This window comes from Bufo bufo, chromosome 10, assembly GCF_905171765.1.
Source record: "Bufo bufo chromosome 10, aBufBuf1.1, whole genome shotgun sequence".
Lineage (NCBI taxonomy): Eukaryota > Metazoa > Chordata > Amphibia > Anura > Bufonidae > Bufo > Bufo bufo.
The window spans coordinates 41,907,316-41,928,661 of record NC_053398.1 but is presented as its reverse complement, the minus strand read 5'-3'; the positions used below and the strand labels follow the sequence as shown (position 1 = coordinate 41,928,661).

General features: G+C 42.4%; 1 protein-coding gene across 1 annotated transcript in view; it reads right to left on the bottom strand.

Moving 5' to 3' along the window:
* Positions 1–21,346, bottom strand: part of LOC120980018 (mucin-5AC-like) — a 139,262-nt gene that overhangs the window by 17,826 nt on the left and 100,090 nt on the right. The window contains exons 13-18 of the mRNA XM_040408883.1: positions 19,613–19,764; positions 18,944–19,082; positions 13,671–13,781; positions 13,393–13,572; positions 11,359–11,598; positions 11,130–11,286 (exon numbers count right to left, since the gene is read on the bottom strand). Of these exons, the coding sequence (XP_040264817.1) occupies positions 11,130–11,286; positions 11,359–11,598; positions 13,393–13,572; positions 13,671–13,781; positions 18,944–19,082; positions 19,613–19,764 (979 nt within the window). The remainder of the gene's footprint in view (positions 1–11,129; positions 11,287–11,358; positions 11,599–13,392; positions 13,573–13,670; positions 13,782–18,943; positions 19,083–19,612; positions 19,765–21,346) is intronic.

Genomic DNA, 21,346 nt, shown 5'->3' with positions numbered 1-21,346 from the left:
GTCACACATTTAGGCCCCGGCACCCAGACAGAGGAGAGAGGTCCTGTAACAGAGAATCTGGCGTTATGTCAGCACAGAATCTGTCTTCATGTCATAGCAGAGAATCAGGCATCACGTCACCCACCACTGGTACAGGCCACTGTCACACATTTAGGCCCAGGCACCCAGGCAGAGGAGAGAGGTCCCGTAACAGAGAATCTGGCCTTATGTCAGCACAGAATCTGTCTTCATGTCATAGCAGAGAATCAGGCTTCACGTCACCCACCACTGGAACAGGCCACTGTCACACATTTAGGCCCAGGCAGAGGAGAGAGGTCCCGTAACAGAGAATCTGGCCTTATGTCAGCGCAGAATCTGTATTCATGTCATAGCAGAGAATCAGGCTTCACGTCACCCACCACTGGAACAGGCCACTGTCACACATTTAGGCCCTGGCACCCAGGCAGAGGAGAGAGGTCCCGTAACAGAGAATCTGGCCTTATGTCAGCACAGAATCAGTCTTCATGTCATAGCAGAGAATCAGGCTTCACGTCACCCACCACTGGAACAGGCCACTGTCACACATTTAAGCCCAGGCAGAGGAGAGAGGTCCCGTAACAGAGAATCTGGCCTTATGTCAGCACAGAATCTGTCTTCATGTCATAGCAGAGAATCAGGCTTCACGTCATCCACCACTGGAACAGGCCACTGTCACACATTTAGGCCAAGGCACCCAGGCAGAGGAGAGAGGTCCCGTAACAGAGAATCTGGCCTTATGTCAGCGCAGAATCTGTCTTCATGTCATAGCAGAGAATCAGGCATCACGTCACCCACCACTGGAACAGGCCACTGTCACACATTTAGGCCCAGGCAGAGGAGAGAGGTCCCGTAACAGAGAATCTGGCCTTATGTCAGCGCAGAATCTGTCTTTATGTCATAGCAGAGAATCAGGCATCACGTCACCCACCACTGGAACAGGCCACTGTTACACATTTAGGCCCCGGCACCCAGACAGAGGAGAGAGGTCCTGTAACAGAGAATCTGGCCTTATGTCAGCACAGAATCTGTCTTCGTGTCATAGCAGAGAATCAGGCATCACGTCACCCACCACTGGAACAGGCCACTGTCACACATTTAGGCCCAGGCACCCAGGCAGAGGAGAGAGGTCCCGTAACAGAGAATCTGGCCTTATGTCAGCACAGAATCTGTCTTCATGTCATAGCAGAGAATCAGGCTTCACGTCACCCACCACTGGAACAGGCCACTGTCACACATTTAGGCCCAGGCAGAGGAGAGAGGTCCCATAACAGAGAATCTGGCCTTATGTCAGCGCAGAATCTGTATTCATGTCATAGCAGAGAATCAGGCTTCACGTCACCCACCACTGGAACAGGCCACTGTCACACATTTAGGCCCAGGCACCCAGGCAGAGGAGAGAGGTCCCGTAACAGAGAATCTGGCCTTATGTCAGCGCAGAATCAATCTTCATGTCATAGCAGAGAATCAGGCTTCACGTCACCCACCACTGGAACAGGCCACTGTCACACATTTAGGCCCAGGCACCCAGGCAGAGGAGAGAGGTCCCGTAACAGAGAATCTGGCCTTATGTCAGCGCAGAATCTGTCTTCATGTCATAGCAGAAAATCAGGCATCACGTCACCCACCACTGGAACAGGCCACTGTCACACATTTAGGCCCAGGCAGAGGAGAGAGGTCCCGTAACAGAGAATCTGGCCTTATGTCAGCGCAGAATCTGTCTTCATGTCATAGCAGAGAATCAGGCATCACGTCACCCACCACTGGAACAGGCCACTGTCACACATTTAGGCCCCGGCACCCAGACAGAGGAGAGAGGTCCTGTAACAGAGAATCTGGCCTTATGTCAGCGCAGAATCTGTCTTCATGTCATAGCAGAGAATCAGGCATCACGTCACCCACCACTGGAACAGGCCACTGTCACACATTTAGGCCCAGGCAGATGAGAGAGGTCCCGTAACAGAGAATCTGGCCTTATGTCAGCGCAGAATCTGTCTTCATGTCATAGCAGAGAATCAGGCTTCACGTCACCCACCACTGGAACAGGCCACTGTCACACATTTAGGCCCAGGCACCCAGGCAGAGGAGAGAGGTCCCGTAACAGAGAATCTGGCCTTATGTCAGCACAGAATCTGTCTTCATGTCATAGCAGAGAATCAGGCTTCACGTCACCCACCACTGGAACAGGCCACTGTCACACATTTAGGCCCAGGCACCCAGGCAGAGAAGAGAGGTCCCGTAACAGAGAATCTGGCCTTATGTCAGCGCAGAATCAGTCTTCATGTCATAGCAGAGAATCAGGCTTCACGTCACCCACCACTGGAACAGGCCACTGTCACACATTTAGGCCCAGGCACCAAGTCAGTGGTGTAGTACAGTCGATATGAACCACATGAAGTTTCACCAAATATCCAGTCTGCAGGTTTGCAATAGGGTCATACCAATATACAGGAGCTGCAGCAATGATCACTTGTTAAATATAGTTCCATATATTCATAAGCTGTTAGCAGAGAGTCAGGACATGCTAAATAAACCTCTTCAAATGTGCTATTAGATAACTGAGGAAAGTTTTAACAGACAGAGTCTTTACAGTGGACTCTTCCAGAAAGCCCCCTGTGTATTCTGCTACTTGGTTTGGTCTCCTCAGTGCAGACATTTACTGTGAAGGAGGTAGGATCTCTGTCTAAGTTCTCTAAAGCTAAAGTTCATTTATCTATTGTAAAAAGTTATAATATATACCCATAATAGTTCTGTAGAATGTAAAGAGGTGACTGTATTTTTTTTAGCAGCCTTTAAACCCTGCAGCACATGCTAGACTGAGTAGATGATGTAAAGTTAAAGAGACATGTGTTCTTCCTAAAATGGCTGCAAGACATGCTGTATTCCAGGTCACCCTGCTGCAATATCTTTGTAAATGATTTTCTCTTGTTCATTTTTCTGTATGCTTTGTTATATCCTGTAACATGTATGTGGGAATGTAATATAATGACTGCCTGTTATGATATAGGTGGGCTGGTGACCTGGCTGTATACCACATAGTGGCAGTGTTTCCCTGTTGTATTACAGGCTCCAGCCAAGTGCACTACACCTCAATAAAGCTTTAAACCACAGAAGACCTGAGTGTCGTCCCTTAGAGTCCACTTAGAGTTTATGCCTGGAGGAGCTGGTGACCGAGTGAGTGTGAAAGCTGGAGGTGTCGCAGATGGTGCAAGGAAAAGAGGGTTACATTTGGTGCCGTGACTCGGATGTTATCATTCTGCTCAAAGTGACCAGTGAAGATACCTAAAGTCACCAGTGTGCGAGTTCTGAGGTGATTGTGCCACGGCGGAGCTGCTAGGCGGCAGATTGACCTTATTAGCGGTTTATATCCTCTCAGGAATAGAAGATGAGTGGACGAGCCAGAGCCCGCGGAAGAGCACGTGCAAGGGGGCAGCCCAGCCAAGGACAGCCTGGACAGGAGCAAGAGGCTCAAGAACCTAGACGCATTGAAAGACCCCAGCAGCCACCAGCCGAGCCTTTGCTTGTGGGAAGAGGGCGCCAGAGAGGCCCGCCAGTAGTGGAGAGACCTCCTACTGATGTTCTGCAGCTTTCAGCTGGATTTCAGGACATATCCCTCGGAGAACGGGGTGGCCGCAGGCGTGACTTCCATGTCCTTGGAGTGAACACCCAGCAGACCGTTGAATAGAAATGTGAGACCTGTTTTTTTTTTGCACTGTGTGACAGGTTAAGGTTCAATCACAGAATCAGACTTCTATCTGCTCGGTAGCGTGTGTCTTAGGTTTTTCTGAATGACACTATCAGTACCTTCAATGTAAGATATCCTTTTTGGGATAGATTTCAAGTAGGCCTCAAATACCAGAAACTAGTTATTTTGAGAATGGCAAATTTGGGAATAGTTTTTCAACCCAGAAAAAAAATAGGGCTTTTACGGTCGCTACAAATAACTTGACCAGATTAAACAGTACAGATTTGCTTGAATAGAAATGGGAGACCTGTTTTTTTTTGCACTGTGTGACAGGTTAAGGTTTAATCTCAGAATCAGACTTCTATCTGCACGGTAGCGTGTGTCTTAGGTTTTTCTGAATGACACTATCAGTACCTTCAATGTAAGATATCCTTTTTGGGATAGATTTCAAGTAGGCCTCAAATACCACAAACTAGTTATTTTCAGAATGGCAAATTTGGGAATGCTTTTTCAACCCAGAACAAAAAGTCTGTTTTACGGTCACTACAAATAACTTGACCAGCTAAAACTGTTTAGATTTGGTTGAATAGAGATGTGAGACCTGTTTTTTTTTGCGCTGTGTGACAGTTATAGGTTTAATCACAGAATGACACTTCTATCAGCACGCTAGCGTGTGTCTTAGGTTTTTCTGAATGACACTATCAATACCTTCAATGTAAGATTTTCTTTTTGGGATAGATTTCAATTAGGCCTGAAATACCACAAACTAGTTATTTTCAGAATGGCAAATTTGGGAATGCTTTTTCAACCCAGAACAAAAAGTCTGCTTTTACGGTCACTACAAATAACTTGACCAGCTAAAACTGTGCAGATTCGGTTGAATAGAAATGTCAGGTCTATTTTTTAGGCGCTAGGTGACAGGCTCAACTTGCCCCTGATGTAATATATGGCCAAAAAATAACCACACTGTTGATGGTTAAATGCACTTGGGTGACACAGGCTCAGCCTGCAGCTGATGTAGTATATGGCCAAAAAATAATCAGACTGTTGATGGTTAAATGCACTTCGGTGACACAGGCTCAGCCTGCAGCTGATGTAGTATATGGCCAAAAAATAACCAGACTGTTGATGGTTAAATGCACTTCGGTGACACAGGCTCAGCCTGCAGCTGATGTAGGATATAGCACAAAATAACCACACTATCGATGGTTAAATACACTTGGTGATAGCTCGTGCTGGCGCACCACAAGTCACAAAATGGCCGCCGATCACCCCAGAAAAAAAGTGATCTAAAAACACTCTGGGCAGCCTCAAAAAAGTGAGCAAGTCAATATTAGCACTTCAATGATCCACAGCTGCAGATCGATCACAGAATGAAGTCTTTTGGAGGAGTTAATCTGCCTAATCTCGCCCTAACGTCGCAGCTGCAACCTCTCCCTATGCTTGAATCAGCAGAGTGACGTGCAGCGCTACGTGACCCAAGCTTATATAGAGGCTGGGTCACATGCTGCACTGGCCAATCACAGCCATGCCAATAGTAGGCAAGGCTGTGATGGCCTCTTGGGGCAAGTAGTATGACGCTTGTTGATTGGCTGCTTTGCAGCCTTTCAAAAAGCGCCAAGAAAGCGCCGAACACCGAACCCGAACCCAGACTTTTACGAAAATGTTCGGGTTCGGGTCCGTGTCACGGACACCCCAAAATTCGGTACGAACCCGAACTATACAGTTCGGGTTCGCTCATCCCTAATGTTTAGCTCAAAATGAGTACAATGTAATATTTTTAAAATTCGCGCCAAAGGTGTCCATATCCTTTAAAAGATTGGCTAGACTCTATGAACCTATCTAAGATATTTCCTTCAAGGATTATTAGATTTCATCCTATTCAGTCATACATTCCCTTGCTTCTCATATCGCTCAAACTCTAGAATGCATCTTCTCGGCAAATTAGACTCTATTACCATCCAAAATTCAAAAGGGTCTTATGGCTCATTTATATAAACTCATTTCACTCTTCCTTTTTTTTTTGCTGTATATTACTTCAACTAGTGATGATCGAGCATGCTCGGCCGAACACCAATGCCATGCTCGAGTCTCCTCCCTGCACGGTGTCCGCTGCGGACAGTTACATTACCTGCGCTACATCTTCTGTATAACGTTTGCACATCCTAAAAATATCTATGACATCCAGTTTACTTTTCCGTAGACGCTGCGGACAGTGACATAACCTGCGCTACATCTCCTGTTTAACGTGTGCGCATCCTAAAAATATCTGTGACATCCAGTGTACTTTTTCCGTAGACGTTGCGGAGAGCGATATTATCTGCGCTACATCTTCTGTTTAACGTGTGCGCATACTAAAAATATCTGTGACATCCAGTGTACTTTTTCCATAGACGCTGTGGAGAGTGACATTATCTGCGCTACATATCCTGATTAACGTGTGCGCATACTAAAAATATCTGTGACATCCAGTGTACTTTTTACGTAGACGGTGTCCGCTGTGGACAGTTACATTACCTGCGCTACATATCCTGTATAACGTTTGCGCATCCCAAATAGCTGTGGCATTCCCTGTTATTTTTTATTAGCCGCTGGTGAAAGAGCGACATTACCTGTATAACTTTTGTGCGTCATAAATATCAGTGACATTCAGTCAAATTTTTTCGCTGCTGGTAGCAGCGACATTACCTGCGCTACATCTCCTGTATAACGTTTGCACATCCTAAATATCAGTGACATTCAGTTTAATTTATTTGCGCATACACTTACAAAACCTGCAATACTGTACATGTGACAGACTTGCAAGCATATATACCATTTAATATGCAGAAGGCGAGCAGTAAGGGATGGGGAAGTGGCCGTGCTGCTGATGGTGCATGCAGAGGCCGTGGCCCTGGTCGCGGTGAAACTGTGCCTGATGCCAGAGCACAAGAAACACACTCATCCACGATACCTAGCTTCATGTCCCAGTTTGCAGGGCGGCGCAGGACACCACTCTCGAGGTCACACCAGTGCAACCAGGGTGGTGCTTATCCGACTGGAAGCATTATCTGCTCCAATCCAATCGACCACCTGGTCGCACTGGTGTGACCTGGTCGCACTGGTGTGACCCCCCACAAAGTCCAGTCTCAGTAGCCAAGAGTCTGGTCAACAGAATCGTCACCCTGATCCTTCTTCCTCCCACCATGGAGAGTCTTAGCAAACAAGTGATCCCACACTCGGATATTCCGAGGAGCTCTGTTCATTGCCATTCCTTGATTTAGGCCTCCCGCCAATCCGCTTGAAGAAGGACATGAAGAGATCGTGTGCACTGATGCCCAAACTCTTTAGCATCCACAGTCACAAGAAGATGACGGTGGGGAACGGCAATTAGTGTTTCACGAGGTGGATGATGATGATGAGACACAGCTGCCAATAAATCAATGCCAATTAGTGTCTCAAGAGGTTAATGATGAGGATGAGACACAGTTGTCAATAAGTGAGGTTATTGTTAGGTCAACAAGTCAGGAGGATGACCAAAGTGAGGAAGTGGAAGAGGAGGTGGTGGACGATGAAATCACTGACCCAACCTGGGAAGGTGGCAAGCTGAGCGAGGACAGCAGTACAGAGGGGGAGGGATCCGCAGCACCGTAACAGGCTGGAAGAGGTAGTGGGGTGGCAAAAGGGAGAAGGCGGGCCACATCAAACAGGCCCGCAACTGTTCCCTGAGCAACCCCTTGCGGCAATCTCCCTTGCCAAGGGCTAGGTGTTCCGCAGTCTGGCACTTTTTTGAGGAAAGTGCGGACGATAAAAGAATTGTCACTTGCAACCTGTGCCGTACCAAAATGAGCAGGGGCGTGAACACTAGCAACCTCACCACCAACAGCATGATCCACCACATTGCATCAAAGCACCCTAATAGGTGGGCCAATCAGTGTCTGCGGGTCACACCACTGCCTCCTCTTCCGCTGTGTAACATGCTGGCCAATCCCCTGTCCAAGATGCAGGCCCGGATGCCTCCCGCCCTGCACCTGGACCTTCACAAACACCATCAGCTAGCACATCCATTTCTGTGTCCAGCGCAGCGTACAGATGTCCATTCCACAGGCCTTTGAACGAAAGCACAAATACCCAGCCACCCACTCACAGGCCAGAGCAGTAAATGCCCTCGTTCCTCAGTCCCCAGCCACCACTATTTTTCCCGGTGTGCCGACCCCGCCTTACATCAGCATGTGTCCCGTAACATCACCCATGCCCTGACCAACGCAGTTATTGGGAAGGTCCACTTAACGACTGACACATGGACAAGTGCTTGTGGCCAGGGACGCTACATTTCCCTGACGGCACACTGGGTGAACATTGTAGAAACTGGGAGCGAGTCATACCCTGGGATGGCACAGGTGCTACCAACGTCAAGGATTGCCAGCCCTACTTCATTCAGGATTTCCGCCACCACCTACATTAGTGGCTGCAACCCCCCTTTCTCCTCCTCCACCTCCTCCACTTCTACCTCTGAATTCTCATCTTGCAGCACCAGTCAGCCATCAGTCAGTAGCTGGAAGCAGTGTATCACTGCAGTGGGGAAGCGACAACAGGCCATGCTTAAACTAATATGTTTAGGTGACAAACAACACACCGCCGCAGAGCTGTGGCAGAGTATAAGGGACCAGACTGAGCTGTGGCTCTCGCCACTCAACCTACAACCAGGCATGGTTGTGTCTGATAATGGCCATAACTTTGTGGTGGCTTTGGAGCTCGGCAAGCTCACCCACATACCATGCCTAGCCCACGTCTTCAACTTGGAGGGTCAGCGGTTTCTCAAAACCTACCCAAATTTGCCTGAGCTATTGGTGAAGGTGCGCCGCGCGTGTGCCCATTTCCAAAAGTCATCTACAGCTGCCGCCGCTCCATTGTATGCATTTTTGCTGGGGATTTCCGTTAGCAGCGGATCACATGCGGAGGGATTGCTTCCCCGGGTATAAACATGCTACAGTGTTTGGGGTTTTCAGCAATTCCTCTCTTTTAGGCCACTTCATTCTGTGATTTTTTTTTCTTTATATACAGTACAGACCAAAAGTTTGGACACATCTTCTCATTCAAAGAGTTTTCTTTATTTTCATGACTATGAAAATTGTAGATTCACACTGAAGGCATCAAAACTATGAATTAACACATGTGGAATTATATACATAACAAACAAGTGTGAAACAACTGAAAATATGTAATATTCTAGGTTCTTTAAAGTAGCCACCTTTTGCTTTGATTACTGCTTTGCGCACTCTTGGCATTCTCTTGATGAGCTTCAAGAGGTAGTCCCCTGAAATGGTTTTCACTTCACAGGTGTGCCCTGTCAGGTTTAATAAGTGAGATTTCTTGCCTTATAAATGGGGTTGGGACCATCAGTGGCGTTGAGGAGAAGTTAGGTGGATACACAGCTGATAGTTCTACTGAATAGACTGTTAGAATTTGTATTATGGCAAGAAAAAAGCAGCTAAGTAAAGAAAAACTAGTGGAAATCATTACTTTAAGAAATGAAGGTCAGTCAGTCAGCCGAAAAATTGGGAAAAGTTTGAAAGTAAGGGCTATTTGACCATGAAGGAGAGTGATGGGGTGCTGCACCAGATGACCTGGCCTCCACAGTCACCGGACCTGAACCCAATCGAGATGGTTTGGGGTGAGCTGGACCGCAGAGTGAAGGCAAAAGGGCCAACAAGTGCTAAGCATCTCTGGGAACTCCTTCAAGACTGTTGGAAGACCATTTCAGGGGACTACCTCTTGAAGCTCATCAAGAGAATGCCAAGAGTGTGCAAAGCAGTAATCAAAGCAAAAGGTGGCTACTTTGAAGAACCTAGAATATGACATATTTTCAGTTGTTTCACACTTGTTTGTTATGTATATATTTCCACATGTGTTAATTCATAGTTTTGATGCCTTCATAGTCATGAAAATAAAGAAAACTCTTTGAATGAGAAGGTGTGTCCAAACTTTTGGTCTGTACTGTATATGGAATGTGCCATAGTTTATAGTTGGTAACATTCTGTGCACCTGGGAGCCTGTTTCACATGCCCTGATTATAGGTGGGGCTCGCAGCCTCCTCCTACCCTCCTATTGTATTAGTGATCTTACTATGAAGGTATGTTCGAGTTTGGCTGTGAGTCAGACCTCAGCACCTCAGTCAGTCCAAGATGCATCCAGACATCCTCCCCATGTTGTTCTCGAACAATTTCAGTGGTGTTTCCATGAATTTCTGACCTTTTCATGTGAACCAGACACCCTCCCCTCTTCAGAGCAGGGGGTGCCTGGTTAATGCTCGGGTTCTCCCATTGACTTCCATTGTGCTCGGAAGCTTGGTAGAGCCCCCGAACATTCTGAGGTGTTCTACTCGAGCACCCGAACACTTTGGTGCTCGATCAACACTAACTTCAGCTCAAATTTCCATCACACCAAGTCTGTGTTGAACCCAACCTTTGGCAGCCTTAGCCCTATAGCTGTTGCTTCAACTGCTGGCTTATCTGCAAAAACTGGACCAAGATTCACTTCCCTATAATCTTTTTTGTAAAGGAAGACACATAGGAGGTAATTTATTAAGACTGGCATTTTAGACACAGGTCTTAATACCCTTTAGCTGGCGGTGAATACATTGAATTTATGTAGAGGTGCCGGCCTGTACATAACTTTGGCGTATTCACCACCTGTCTAAATCTATGCCAGCCTTGCTGGTGTAGATTTAGACCATTTTCTACACCTAAAACAGGCGTAGAAAATGATAAATGAGACAGTCCTGCCAGTCTGTCCCCTTCCCTGGCCATGCCACGTCCCTTTTTTTAGACCTGGCGTGAGTGGGGAAATGTAGATTGTGTAGCAAATAACCATTGCGTTGCAATCTGCGACAGATATAGGCCAAAATGTGGTGTATATCTGTTTGTAAATGACCCTTAATAGTATGTAAGACTTGGGGATGAAACCTTAAAGAAGCATCCCCTCAAAAATGTTATTCTGTGGTCCATTAGAAAAGTGCATGATGTAAATTAAAGTAAGGGTAAACCAGTGGCTGAAGTTGTGAGTTATACATTCCCTTTTGGTCCTCAGCTGTGGTATGCAACCATGGAATTGTATTCTACAATTGACACAGCTTCTAAGTTCTTATGTGTGAACAGGAGATCAGTTCATTCCTATGAGATCCTTGATGTGAGTCTCATACAAATGAATAGGAGCCCTAACTTCCTGTCCACACACAAGACACTGTCAAGTTGGACAGTTAGAGTGTCAGTCACATGACAGAGCAGAGGACCAGAAGGGAGTGGATAATTCATAACTACAACCACCAGTAAAAAGATTACCTTCACTAAAATTTATATCACACACCTTTCGAAGAGGTCAGAGCATACAACTTTTTGAGCGTTTCTTTAACCAAAACAAGCCTTTTTGACACCTTAAATAAATTACTCACGACAGATGCTTGGACCTCTCCAGGAGATGCATATTCCATATTCTCCACAAGCCTGTGCATAGGCAGCAACTGCTGTACAGAGACATTCACAGTCTCCACCAGTGTTACAAGCACAAGAATCAGTGACACATGCATCATAGTATTTGAAAGGGTCGACCTAAAGTTACAAAAAATGTCTTATTAAATCAGTGTTGTATGGCAGAAACAGAATATATTTGATTATATGTACCTGTTGATGACAAGCAGAGAAGACTTCACTGTTTATGATACTACACTGTTTCTGGGCCCACGGTACTCTATATGGGTTTAATGAACAAGGATCCCTGTGTAATCTAGCATCTGGACAGGTTGGGGTCAACTTCCAACTGTTTGCAAATTCTGCAACGTTTCCAACAATTGCATTGCTGCGAGTTGTAAAATCATTGTTTGCATTTCCATCATAGTTTCCACACAGTCCACATAGCATCCCCTAGGAATGTGCAAACAAAATGTTAAATGTTTTAGTTCCATTTGTATACTTGTATACAGCATCTACCTGAAAGGGAATTAAATGAGAACAAACTAGCACAGTGTATAGCTATTTTCTAATATATGAACCCCATTTTTGACATACATACTGTACTCCTTACAAGTTCATATTAAAGAATCATTATCCCTCTACGGAGGGATTTATCAAACCCTACAGTCCGGAATTCTGTCCTCAAAAAGTTTTGGGGTCACATGCACACAAATTTCATTACTTTTTGCCTTTTTATACCACCTCCACCAGTTTTTAAAAGTGGGTGGGGAAGTGGGCCTGGTTAGCTATGTTAATGATTTTTATATCGCAAAAAAAGTCATTCCAGAGACACTCCAGTTGAGGAATGGTGTAGAAAACTGAAGTAGCATTTGGAGACGAAAGTGTTAGGTTTAAAGTCACAACAAATTTAACAAACGTGAGATGTTTTTGCAAATTTGGTGCAAAGTAGGACATTATTAATATCTGTTCAGTGAGAGTACAACACCCTGCACCCCCACCAATTAGCTGTTCCCTGCAGCCTCCATTGCCGGAACAAGAGATGGGAAACAACAACAATATTGCCACTAAGTTTTTATGTTATATATTTTGCTGAGTAAATTTTTGCATAAATAACATGAAAACTTTACTCTCTGGATCAGTACGATTACAGCCAAATACCAAATACATATAGGTTTTGTACTTTAGTACTATAGTTTTAATACTTTTGCTCAATAAAACCCCTTTTTAGAAAGAAGAAAATAATAACTTCTTTATTTTTCTTTCTATGGAGCTGTGTGAAAGCTTGATTTTTGCAGGACAACTTATAGTCTTCATTGGTATCATTTTGGGGTACATAACACTTTTTGATCACTTTTTTTATTGCGACTAAGCAAAAAGCAGCAGAATCCGTAGGAAAAAAATAGGCCCGCAAGGGGACTATAACAGGCGATCTTTTGATACCTTCTAAAATACAATACACTATTCCTATAGAGAATTGTATTTTTATTGTCAGTGCTATACTGACATTGACCAGCAGACTGCGCTGGAAAACTCTAGAGGCAGGTCTGAGGCCTAAACTAGGCCTGTTTTCACTGGCATCAGCACCCCGCAATCTCATTTGCAGTGTGCCGATGGCATACAGAGGGAGTCCACTCCTGCTTCACTTAGACTAGGCCATGAAAAGGCGGCAGCCCAGGAGACCCTTAGTGACCACCATAATAAAGCATAATAGTGGTCACTAAGGGGTTAATATGACCCTGGAAACCTAAAAGTGTTGAATTCAGGAGGGTACTTGTGGCCGGCCAGGAGCATAAGAACCTGATGCTCCTACGAGAGCATCAGAACATCATGTACCTAGCCAGTGGCTGTGAGATGGGCCCTAGGCTCAGGTAACCTCCCCATACCCCACCCCTGGGACAGGGAAGTCTTACGGTAGGATCTATAGCCAGTCTGCCCCTGGATTCCTTACAGTGTTTCCTGTGCAATCACATCATCATTTATGACAGAAGTTCTGCTGTGGAAAAATGTAGCTGTAGCCTAAAGAGGATCCGTCACTGGCATGTCTTTTTGAGTAACTGCTTGAATTCCCCATCTAATAACAATTATGGAGCACATTTTGAAATAACTCTGTTGTGCCAATCCTCCCTACTTCATTATATACTGATATTACATACTTTTATGGGGTAGGACCTCTCATTTATGCTATCTTAGTTATTATATACACACTACAAATCTGTTTGATTTCACTAAGTAACATAGGCTGACCTTAAATTTACTAGTCACTTTTATGAAGATAGTCGTCTTCTTATCCCATAACATTAGTAGTCCATTTTGAGACTCAATAACCAAGTAGATACCCATCAGTCGTACTCTGTATGGAACATCAGTGCCAAAACCCTTTTGGGCTACTTTAAGATGATCATCAATGAGGATTAACTCATAACCCTGTGAAGATAGAATTGGCTCAGTTAAATAGTGAATGTAGAAAGCAATTGCTTGGACACACAATCTAATATTTATTTGCCATATCTCGTTTTACTTACCCCAAGGAAAATTTTGATGGACTTAGAGCAGGTAATTCCTGTGGTTCCACATGGAATATTTTCTGTTATAATACTAAATGTACTGCTGTTGTCATTTACTGAGCAATGGTCCTTGAGTTAAAAAAAAAGGAATGCATTCATTTAATATACACTATGCATGTGTGTATATACAATATTCCAAATTATTAAAAAGTTTTAAGTGAAAAGCTAGAGTAATATTGAGTATTATTGTTGTTATGCAGCAAAGATGGCAAGTGGTAATATATTAGTTATACCTTTAGGGAGCCTTAGCAATTCTGCCTACAATAATTCCAGTCTACAGATTCTGCCAAATATATCAAAATAGCACAATGGTGTAATTTTTTTTTTAATGCAACTAATTGAATATATATATTATATATTTCCCCTTTTTATGCCATATTTTGGCTCAATATACCCTGAGATATATGGAGCAAGATTACTAGCTTTTTAAAAAAAAGTTTGATATTGCGTCATGATATGTCAGGATATGTCCTAGATCCAGGGGTGCACCACCAATGAGGCCAGGTGAGGCGATTGCCCCAGGCGGCAAGACCTAGAGACAATTGGGGGCAGTGGTAGGGCTGTGGGAATATCTCTCTATATTCAACTGTATCACAGTATGCCTTAAACCAGGGATGCTCAACCTGTGGCCCTCCAGCTGTTGTAAAACTACAACTCCTACTATGCCTTTCTGTAGGCTGATAGCTGTAGGCTGTCCGGGAATGATGGGAGTTGTAGTTTTGCAACAGCTGGAGGGCTGCAGGTTGAGCATGCCTGGCTTAAACAGTAGGCTGGAGGGGTTGAGCGCTGTTTCAATTTTCGCCTCAGGCAGCAGAAAGGCTAGGTGCACCCCTGCCTAGAAATGTCTATTTGCGGCAACCAAGTGGTTGCGCTTTGAATTTCAGCCTAAAGGTAGATCTAGCAAGTATCTGACATGTACAGTATAACACAATGACCTAGATTTACTATTGACTCTGCACTTCGACTTTGTCCATAATTGTACATTTTGTTATACATCGGTGTAAACTATCGCATCTTGTGTTTTAGGCAGTTTTTCTATTCAATGCTCGTCAAGGGGGAATGGCTTAGAAAGAAAGGTGCAGCCTAAAAAGCACCAACGTTTGTGTCTGAAAAATCTGAAACAAGAGTAAGATAGCCAAAGATTATCTTAAAGTTTTACACTGGGGATGTATAGAATTGCCAGATACAGCATACAACCTTAGCCACTTTGGTAATTCTGGTGCATTTTTAGTAACGGCCAGATTAGACAACACCTTGAAGTTATAATCACTCCAAGCAGATCCAATGACTCTAAAAAGAGCTCAATGGAATACAATGCACAAATGTCAAAAGTAAAAAGAGCAATAAAAGTAAATGTAAAAAGAGCAACAAAAGAGAAAAAGAGGGCATTTAAGAAAATTAAATCTGAGGGGTCAGCTGTAGCGTTTGAAGATTACAAAGGGCTTATTAAAATCTGCAAAAAGGAGATAAAATTAGCAAAGATACAAAACGAACAGCAGGTAGCAAAAGAAAGCAAATCAAATCCCAAAAAGTTTTTTAAATATATAAATGCTAAAAAACCTAGGTCTGAGCAGGTAGGTCTCCTAAATAATGGTAAAGGGAGGGTAGTCACTAAAGATAAGGAAAAAGAGTTCCTAAATAGTTTTTTAGCTCTGTATATACAAAAGAAGAGAAAGGAGCAGATATTTGTGGCACTGGGGTTGTTAGTACATCCAGTGATATACTCAATTGGCTAACTGTAGATATGGTCCAAGATAAGTTAAATAAGGTAAATGTGAACAAAGCTCCGTGTCCATATGGATTACACCCAAGAGTGCTTAAAGAGCTCTGTTCAGTCATTGCTGTGCCCCTGTTTATAATTTTTAAGGATTCTCTAGGGACTGGTACAGTGCCAAGTGATTGGCGCAAGGCAAACGTGGTGCCCATATTCAAAAAAGGATCAAGGTCCTCCACAGGTAATTATAGACCAGTTAGTTTAACTTCTGTTGTGGGAAAAATGCTTGAAGGACTCTTAAGGGACTATATACAGGAGTATGTGACTATTAATAATATTATAAGTGATAACCAGCATGGGTTTACCAAGGACAGAAGTTGTCAGACTAACCTGATTTGTTTTTATGAGGAGCTGAGTAGTAGCCTGGACAGAGGGGCGGCTGTGGATGTAGTGTTTCTGGATTTTGCAAAGGCTTTTGATACTGTCCCTCATAGACGCTTAATAAGTAAAGTAAGGTCTTTGGCTTGGAAAGTATAGTTTGTAATTGGATTGAAAACTGGCTGAAGGACCGTGTCCAGAGAGTTGTGGTCAATGATTCCTATTCAGAATGGTCCCAGGTTATAAGTGGTGTACCCCAAGGTTCAGTGCTGGGTCCCCTATTATTTAATTTATTTATTAATGATATTGAGGACGGGATTAATAGCACCATTTCTATTTTTGCAGATGACACTAAACTGTGCAGTACTATATGGTCTATGGAAGATGTACACAAACTACAAGCTGACTTGAACACTCTGAGTGATTGGGCATCAACTTGGCAAATGAGGTTCAATGTGGACAAATGTAAAGTTATGCATCTTGGTAGTAATAATCTCTGTGCTTCATATGTCCTAGGTGATGTAGCACTGGGAGAGTCACTTATAGAGAAGGATTTGGGTGTCCTTGTGGATGGTAGATTAAATTACAGCATACAATGTCAATCAGCTGCTTCTAAGGCCGCTAGGATATTGTCATGCATTAAACGTGGCATGGACTCGCGGGGCAGGGATGTAATATTACCACTTTACAAAGCTCTGATGCGGCCTCATTTGGAATACGCAGTCCAGTTCTGGGCAGCAGTACATAGAAAGGATGCACTGCAGCTGGAACAAGTACAGAGGAGAGCGACTAAAATGATAAGGGGCATTGAGGCTCTTAGTTATGAAGAAAGATTAAAAGAATTTAATTCATTTAGTCTTGAGAAGAGACGTCTAAGGGGGGACATGATTAACCTGTACAAGTATATAAATGGGCCATACAAAAAATACGGCGAAAAGCTGTTCCATGTAAAATGTGCTCAAAAGACAAGGGGGCACTGCCTCCGACTGAAGAAGAAAAAGTTCAGTCTCCAGAAGCGTCAAAGCTTCTTTACTGTAAGAACTGTGAATCTGTGGAATAGACTTCCTCAGGACGTGGTAACAGCAGGAACAGTGGACAGTTTCAAAAAGGGTTTAGATGAATTCTTAAAAGTAAAAAATATAAATGCTTATGAAAATGTGTAGAAATCTGAGTCTCACTTCCTTCTGGGATTCGCGTCCCCACCTATCCCTTGGTTGAACTTGATGGATGTTTGTCTTTTTTCAACCGTATTAACTATGTAACTATGTAACTATGTAACTATGTCATAAAGGGGTTGTCCAAGTTATTTTTTTTATTTTTTTCTACAAGGCACTGTAGCTATTAAAATAATTTTAAAAAATACTCGGATTCTGAACGTCCTCTGTTCCAGTGCTGATGTTCCGATTCACATTGCTGGTCTTGTATAACACACTGTAACTGTTACTGCTTCTAACAAAAGATATGGCTAGTGGTAGTTTAAGGATGGAACTGAGCATGTGTGTCCACCTCGGTGAGGCGGACAGAGAAATAAGAAAATAAACAAAAAAACTGGTGGAGCTATATAGATAGATTTAATTGAATAACTCAGCGGCTATATTATTTTTTTTATTACATGCAATTAAAAAAAAATATTCAGATCCAGATGCTGGTTTGAAAAATGTAGAATAACAACCTCTTTAACAACATTCCTGCCAAAAAAAATAAAATGAACTTATTATTGGAAGAGTCAACAAGACTCCTTAGACATGCACAATATTTTAAAATATATATTTAAGGAAAACTGTGATCATTCTGAAAAAATATATATTTTTCCTTTCATATCATTTTTTTCTGTTACAATTTTTTTTAAGAAAACAAAAAGGAAAAAAAATGTGTATATGTTTGTATATTTCACACACACAAAGTCTGCTATACTATTGCGAAAAACAAATATATTTTTATTTTATTTTTTTGAACGAAAAAGGAGGGGGGATATGTGTATGTGTGTTTACGTAATCAGCTATATTATTGCTTAAACTGGCAACTATAACTATAACTTTTTAATTTTTTTATTTTATTTTATTAATTGTTTTATTTATTAAGTTTTAAAAACTTTTTATTCATTTTTTTTAATGAAAAAAGTGTGTTAACCCCTTCCTCCCACAGTCAGGGCAGGAAGGGGTTAATTCACATCCTGCAGCCTCACAGATAATTTTACAGCCAGCAGGGGGGCGCTCTTACATCAAAAAGAGCGCTCTTCTGCTGTTTTTTTTTACTTTACACTGTGATGGATCTTTGTAGCACCCTGCTACAATGATGCCATGCAGAGAGATCGCTTCTGCATCGGGTTACAGTAAAGAACCTACGGCCATGATGTATAAAGTCATGCAGTGGCAGGCAAGGGGTTAACTAACACCTATTTTCTTAATGCACCATGACTCGCAGGCAGTTGAAAGTTCCCAATACACAAAACATCATTAGGTTATCCCGGTGGAATTGATGGGTTGGCTACATTTTAACTAAGGTTTAGGCCTCTTTCCCACAAGTGAGTTTTCTGTGCGGATGCGATGCGTGAAGTGAAAGCATAGCACCCGCACTAAATCCTGACCAATTCATTTCGATGTTTCTGTGCACATGAGCGTTGTTTTTGCACGTAACATTTCTGTGTTGCGTGAGAATCACAGCATGTTCTATATTATGCGTTTTTCACGCAGCCCTGGTCCCATAGAAGTGAATGGGGCTTCAGTGAAAACCGCATCGCATCCGGATGTAACCTGGACGCAGTCCAGATGCAATGCATTTTTCACTGGTTGGTTTCTAGGAGATGTTGTTTTGTAAGTGTTCCGTTTTTTTTTTTCACACTCACAAAAAACGCATCAAAACTGATTTCACCCACGCAGAAAAAAATGAAACACTGAACTTCCTTGCAAAATGGGGCGAGTTTCACTGAACACATCCTGACACAATCCGTATCGTTCGTGTGAAAGAGGCCTTATGGTCAGTTTTATATATACATTGATATGATAGCAAAATATTAATTATTTCCGCAAATACAAAAAACACCATTAAACATTTTGCATGCAATCTTACTTCTTGCTTGATACCAGCATAAAGAAATCAAATGTATTCCAGACAAATCCTGTTACAATTCAGACAATACCTGTGCAAGGGTATACTGGCATTCCCCATTAAAATTGTAGCGTTTCCCATCAAAGGTTATATAATGTCCGTTCCCAAAGACAGTACAAGTTGCTAGACAAATCTGGTGTGTACAGTTCCAAGTTCTTTTCTCACAAGTGCTGGAAAACAACATGAACAATGTACTGTCTTCAAAAGAATATCTCATATCTATATTTAATGTTTGTTTCATTAATTAGATATAATCTGTAGGGCAAAATAATGCACTTGTTAATCCTATTATTTTTAATATGGTAGTTATATAATTTTTTCTTTAACTCCTTAGTGGCCACCCATACACCTTTTTACGCCGTGCCTGGGGAAAGAGGACACTGGCTAGCTTACTTCTGTACCTAGATGTCTTCTCAACCACCTGATACAACTATAATAATAGACTAGGTACCTTGTTAAATAATCTATCCAGTTTTTATATGAATATAGGCTGGTTGAGATGTTGTACGGTATGTATATGTATTCTACTATTTTATGTGCCACATGTGCAAGGAGTGAGGCACTAGGGGCCCACTGGGGGGCTCACCTGTTCCTTTGTGGGCCAATCTGAGCCTTGGTTAGCATTTATTCATTCATCTGTAACATGTCCCCTTTCAATTCAAGCTCAGCATAACAGTAATTAATGATAACTTATACATACCAAGTGTTACATTTGACTTGAATCTTTGCTCCTGGGCCATACATGATTCCATTATGTATGCATGGACACTTGTCTTCAGTAATGCATCCTCCTTTGTCATCAGATACAAGCCCGGGTGGACAGACACAGCCTTGTATACACCTAGTAGAATACTTTGTAATCCAAACAGAACAATCACAAGTAAATTGAAAAGTTTTCTTACTGCAGAAGGTGGAAATATGATGTTCTTCAGAAATGAAAACTGCTCTCGTTTTAGATAATACATCTAGTTTTTTGTTTTTGTTTTTTTGAACTATATATTTTTATTTTCAAAATGGGAAGGAATGCAAAAGTTGCAGCAATGACAATGATTGCCAGCATATTTACAATCAGAAAATCTAATTTATTGGATCAAGAGCAACTGTTAATACAAAGAATAATGTGCATATACAAGAGGTGGAACCAAAAGTGTACAGCCATAGGTGACAATTAGTGTTGAGCGAATTGAAGTGCAAAAAATAGACTTCAATCCGAATTTCATATGAAATTCGATTTGTTGCAAAGCCGAATTTCCTTGGGCTTCGTGCTTTTTATTATAGATTTAAATATTAAAGTCAGATTCCGCGATCAGCAATGAACGCGGCATCTGAGGGGTTCAATGACGGGGAGCGGCAAAATCACTCTTCCCTGTCATTGAACCCGCTATTTACAAAGAAATGCGCTTCATGACGAATTTGGTGAAGCAGCCAAATCGAATTTTAGAGAACCTTGCTCAACAATAGTGACAATGCTAAAAGTGCTCCAGGTGCTCCAAATATCCAGGAATGTATCCATTTTTTCATGAAGAAGTACTATTAAACGTTCAATAGCATGAAGACCCTTAACGTGTACCTGAACAATTTTTTATTTTTTTTTGGTAATGGTCATTTTTGGTAATGGTCATATATTTTATTAAATGCCCCCTGCACTGATCATTGTTTCTAAATTGACCCTTAAAATCAAAAAATCCATACATGGGAGATATCAGTTTAGAGCAGACAGAAGGCAGAGAGATACCAGAGTTGGATTATTTTTCATTTGATAATCCAGGTCCGGGGAGAAATAAATTACCCAGTAATAGCTGCAGCAGCATCTGGTTCCTTTCTGCCTCTGCAGCTCGTCCTCCTCCTCCTCCCCTCTCCATAGACCTCAATGTGCTGTACATTGGTCAGTCAATTCAGAGGCGGAGATCAGGGCTGGGGTAGGGAAATAAGTGTAGAAACTGGCTCTTTTCTGTATATAGTACAAAGTTTACTATTATCACCCGAAACTACTAAATTATGAAAAAATTTAATAAAAGTTTAGGTGTACTTTAATATGGGTGTAAAGATCTATGCTAAATGTGGGGGCTGGTTTCTGCCAATATAAAACAGTAAGACATTTTGCTGCAGTCAAAATGTGAATGAGGAGCCTGGTAGCAGCTTTAGTTATATTTTTGGAAGGGACATTTATTAGATAAGTGAGAGGGATCTAAAGTATAATCTGTAGAAAACAGAGAGTAAAATAGAGACTTCACACCAAAAAGGTGTTCTTAATGGACATTTCAAAATATATGGAAAAGAGAGCCTACTGAGACACTACATCAACAACAAACATTTAAAATAGGAGACTTAAGCCTATTCAACACTTCAATAACATGATACCACATTATTAATGTCTATATTTCTTTTTATTTATAGATATCAAGGACGTTGCCACCCTCGACCATATAACTTT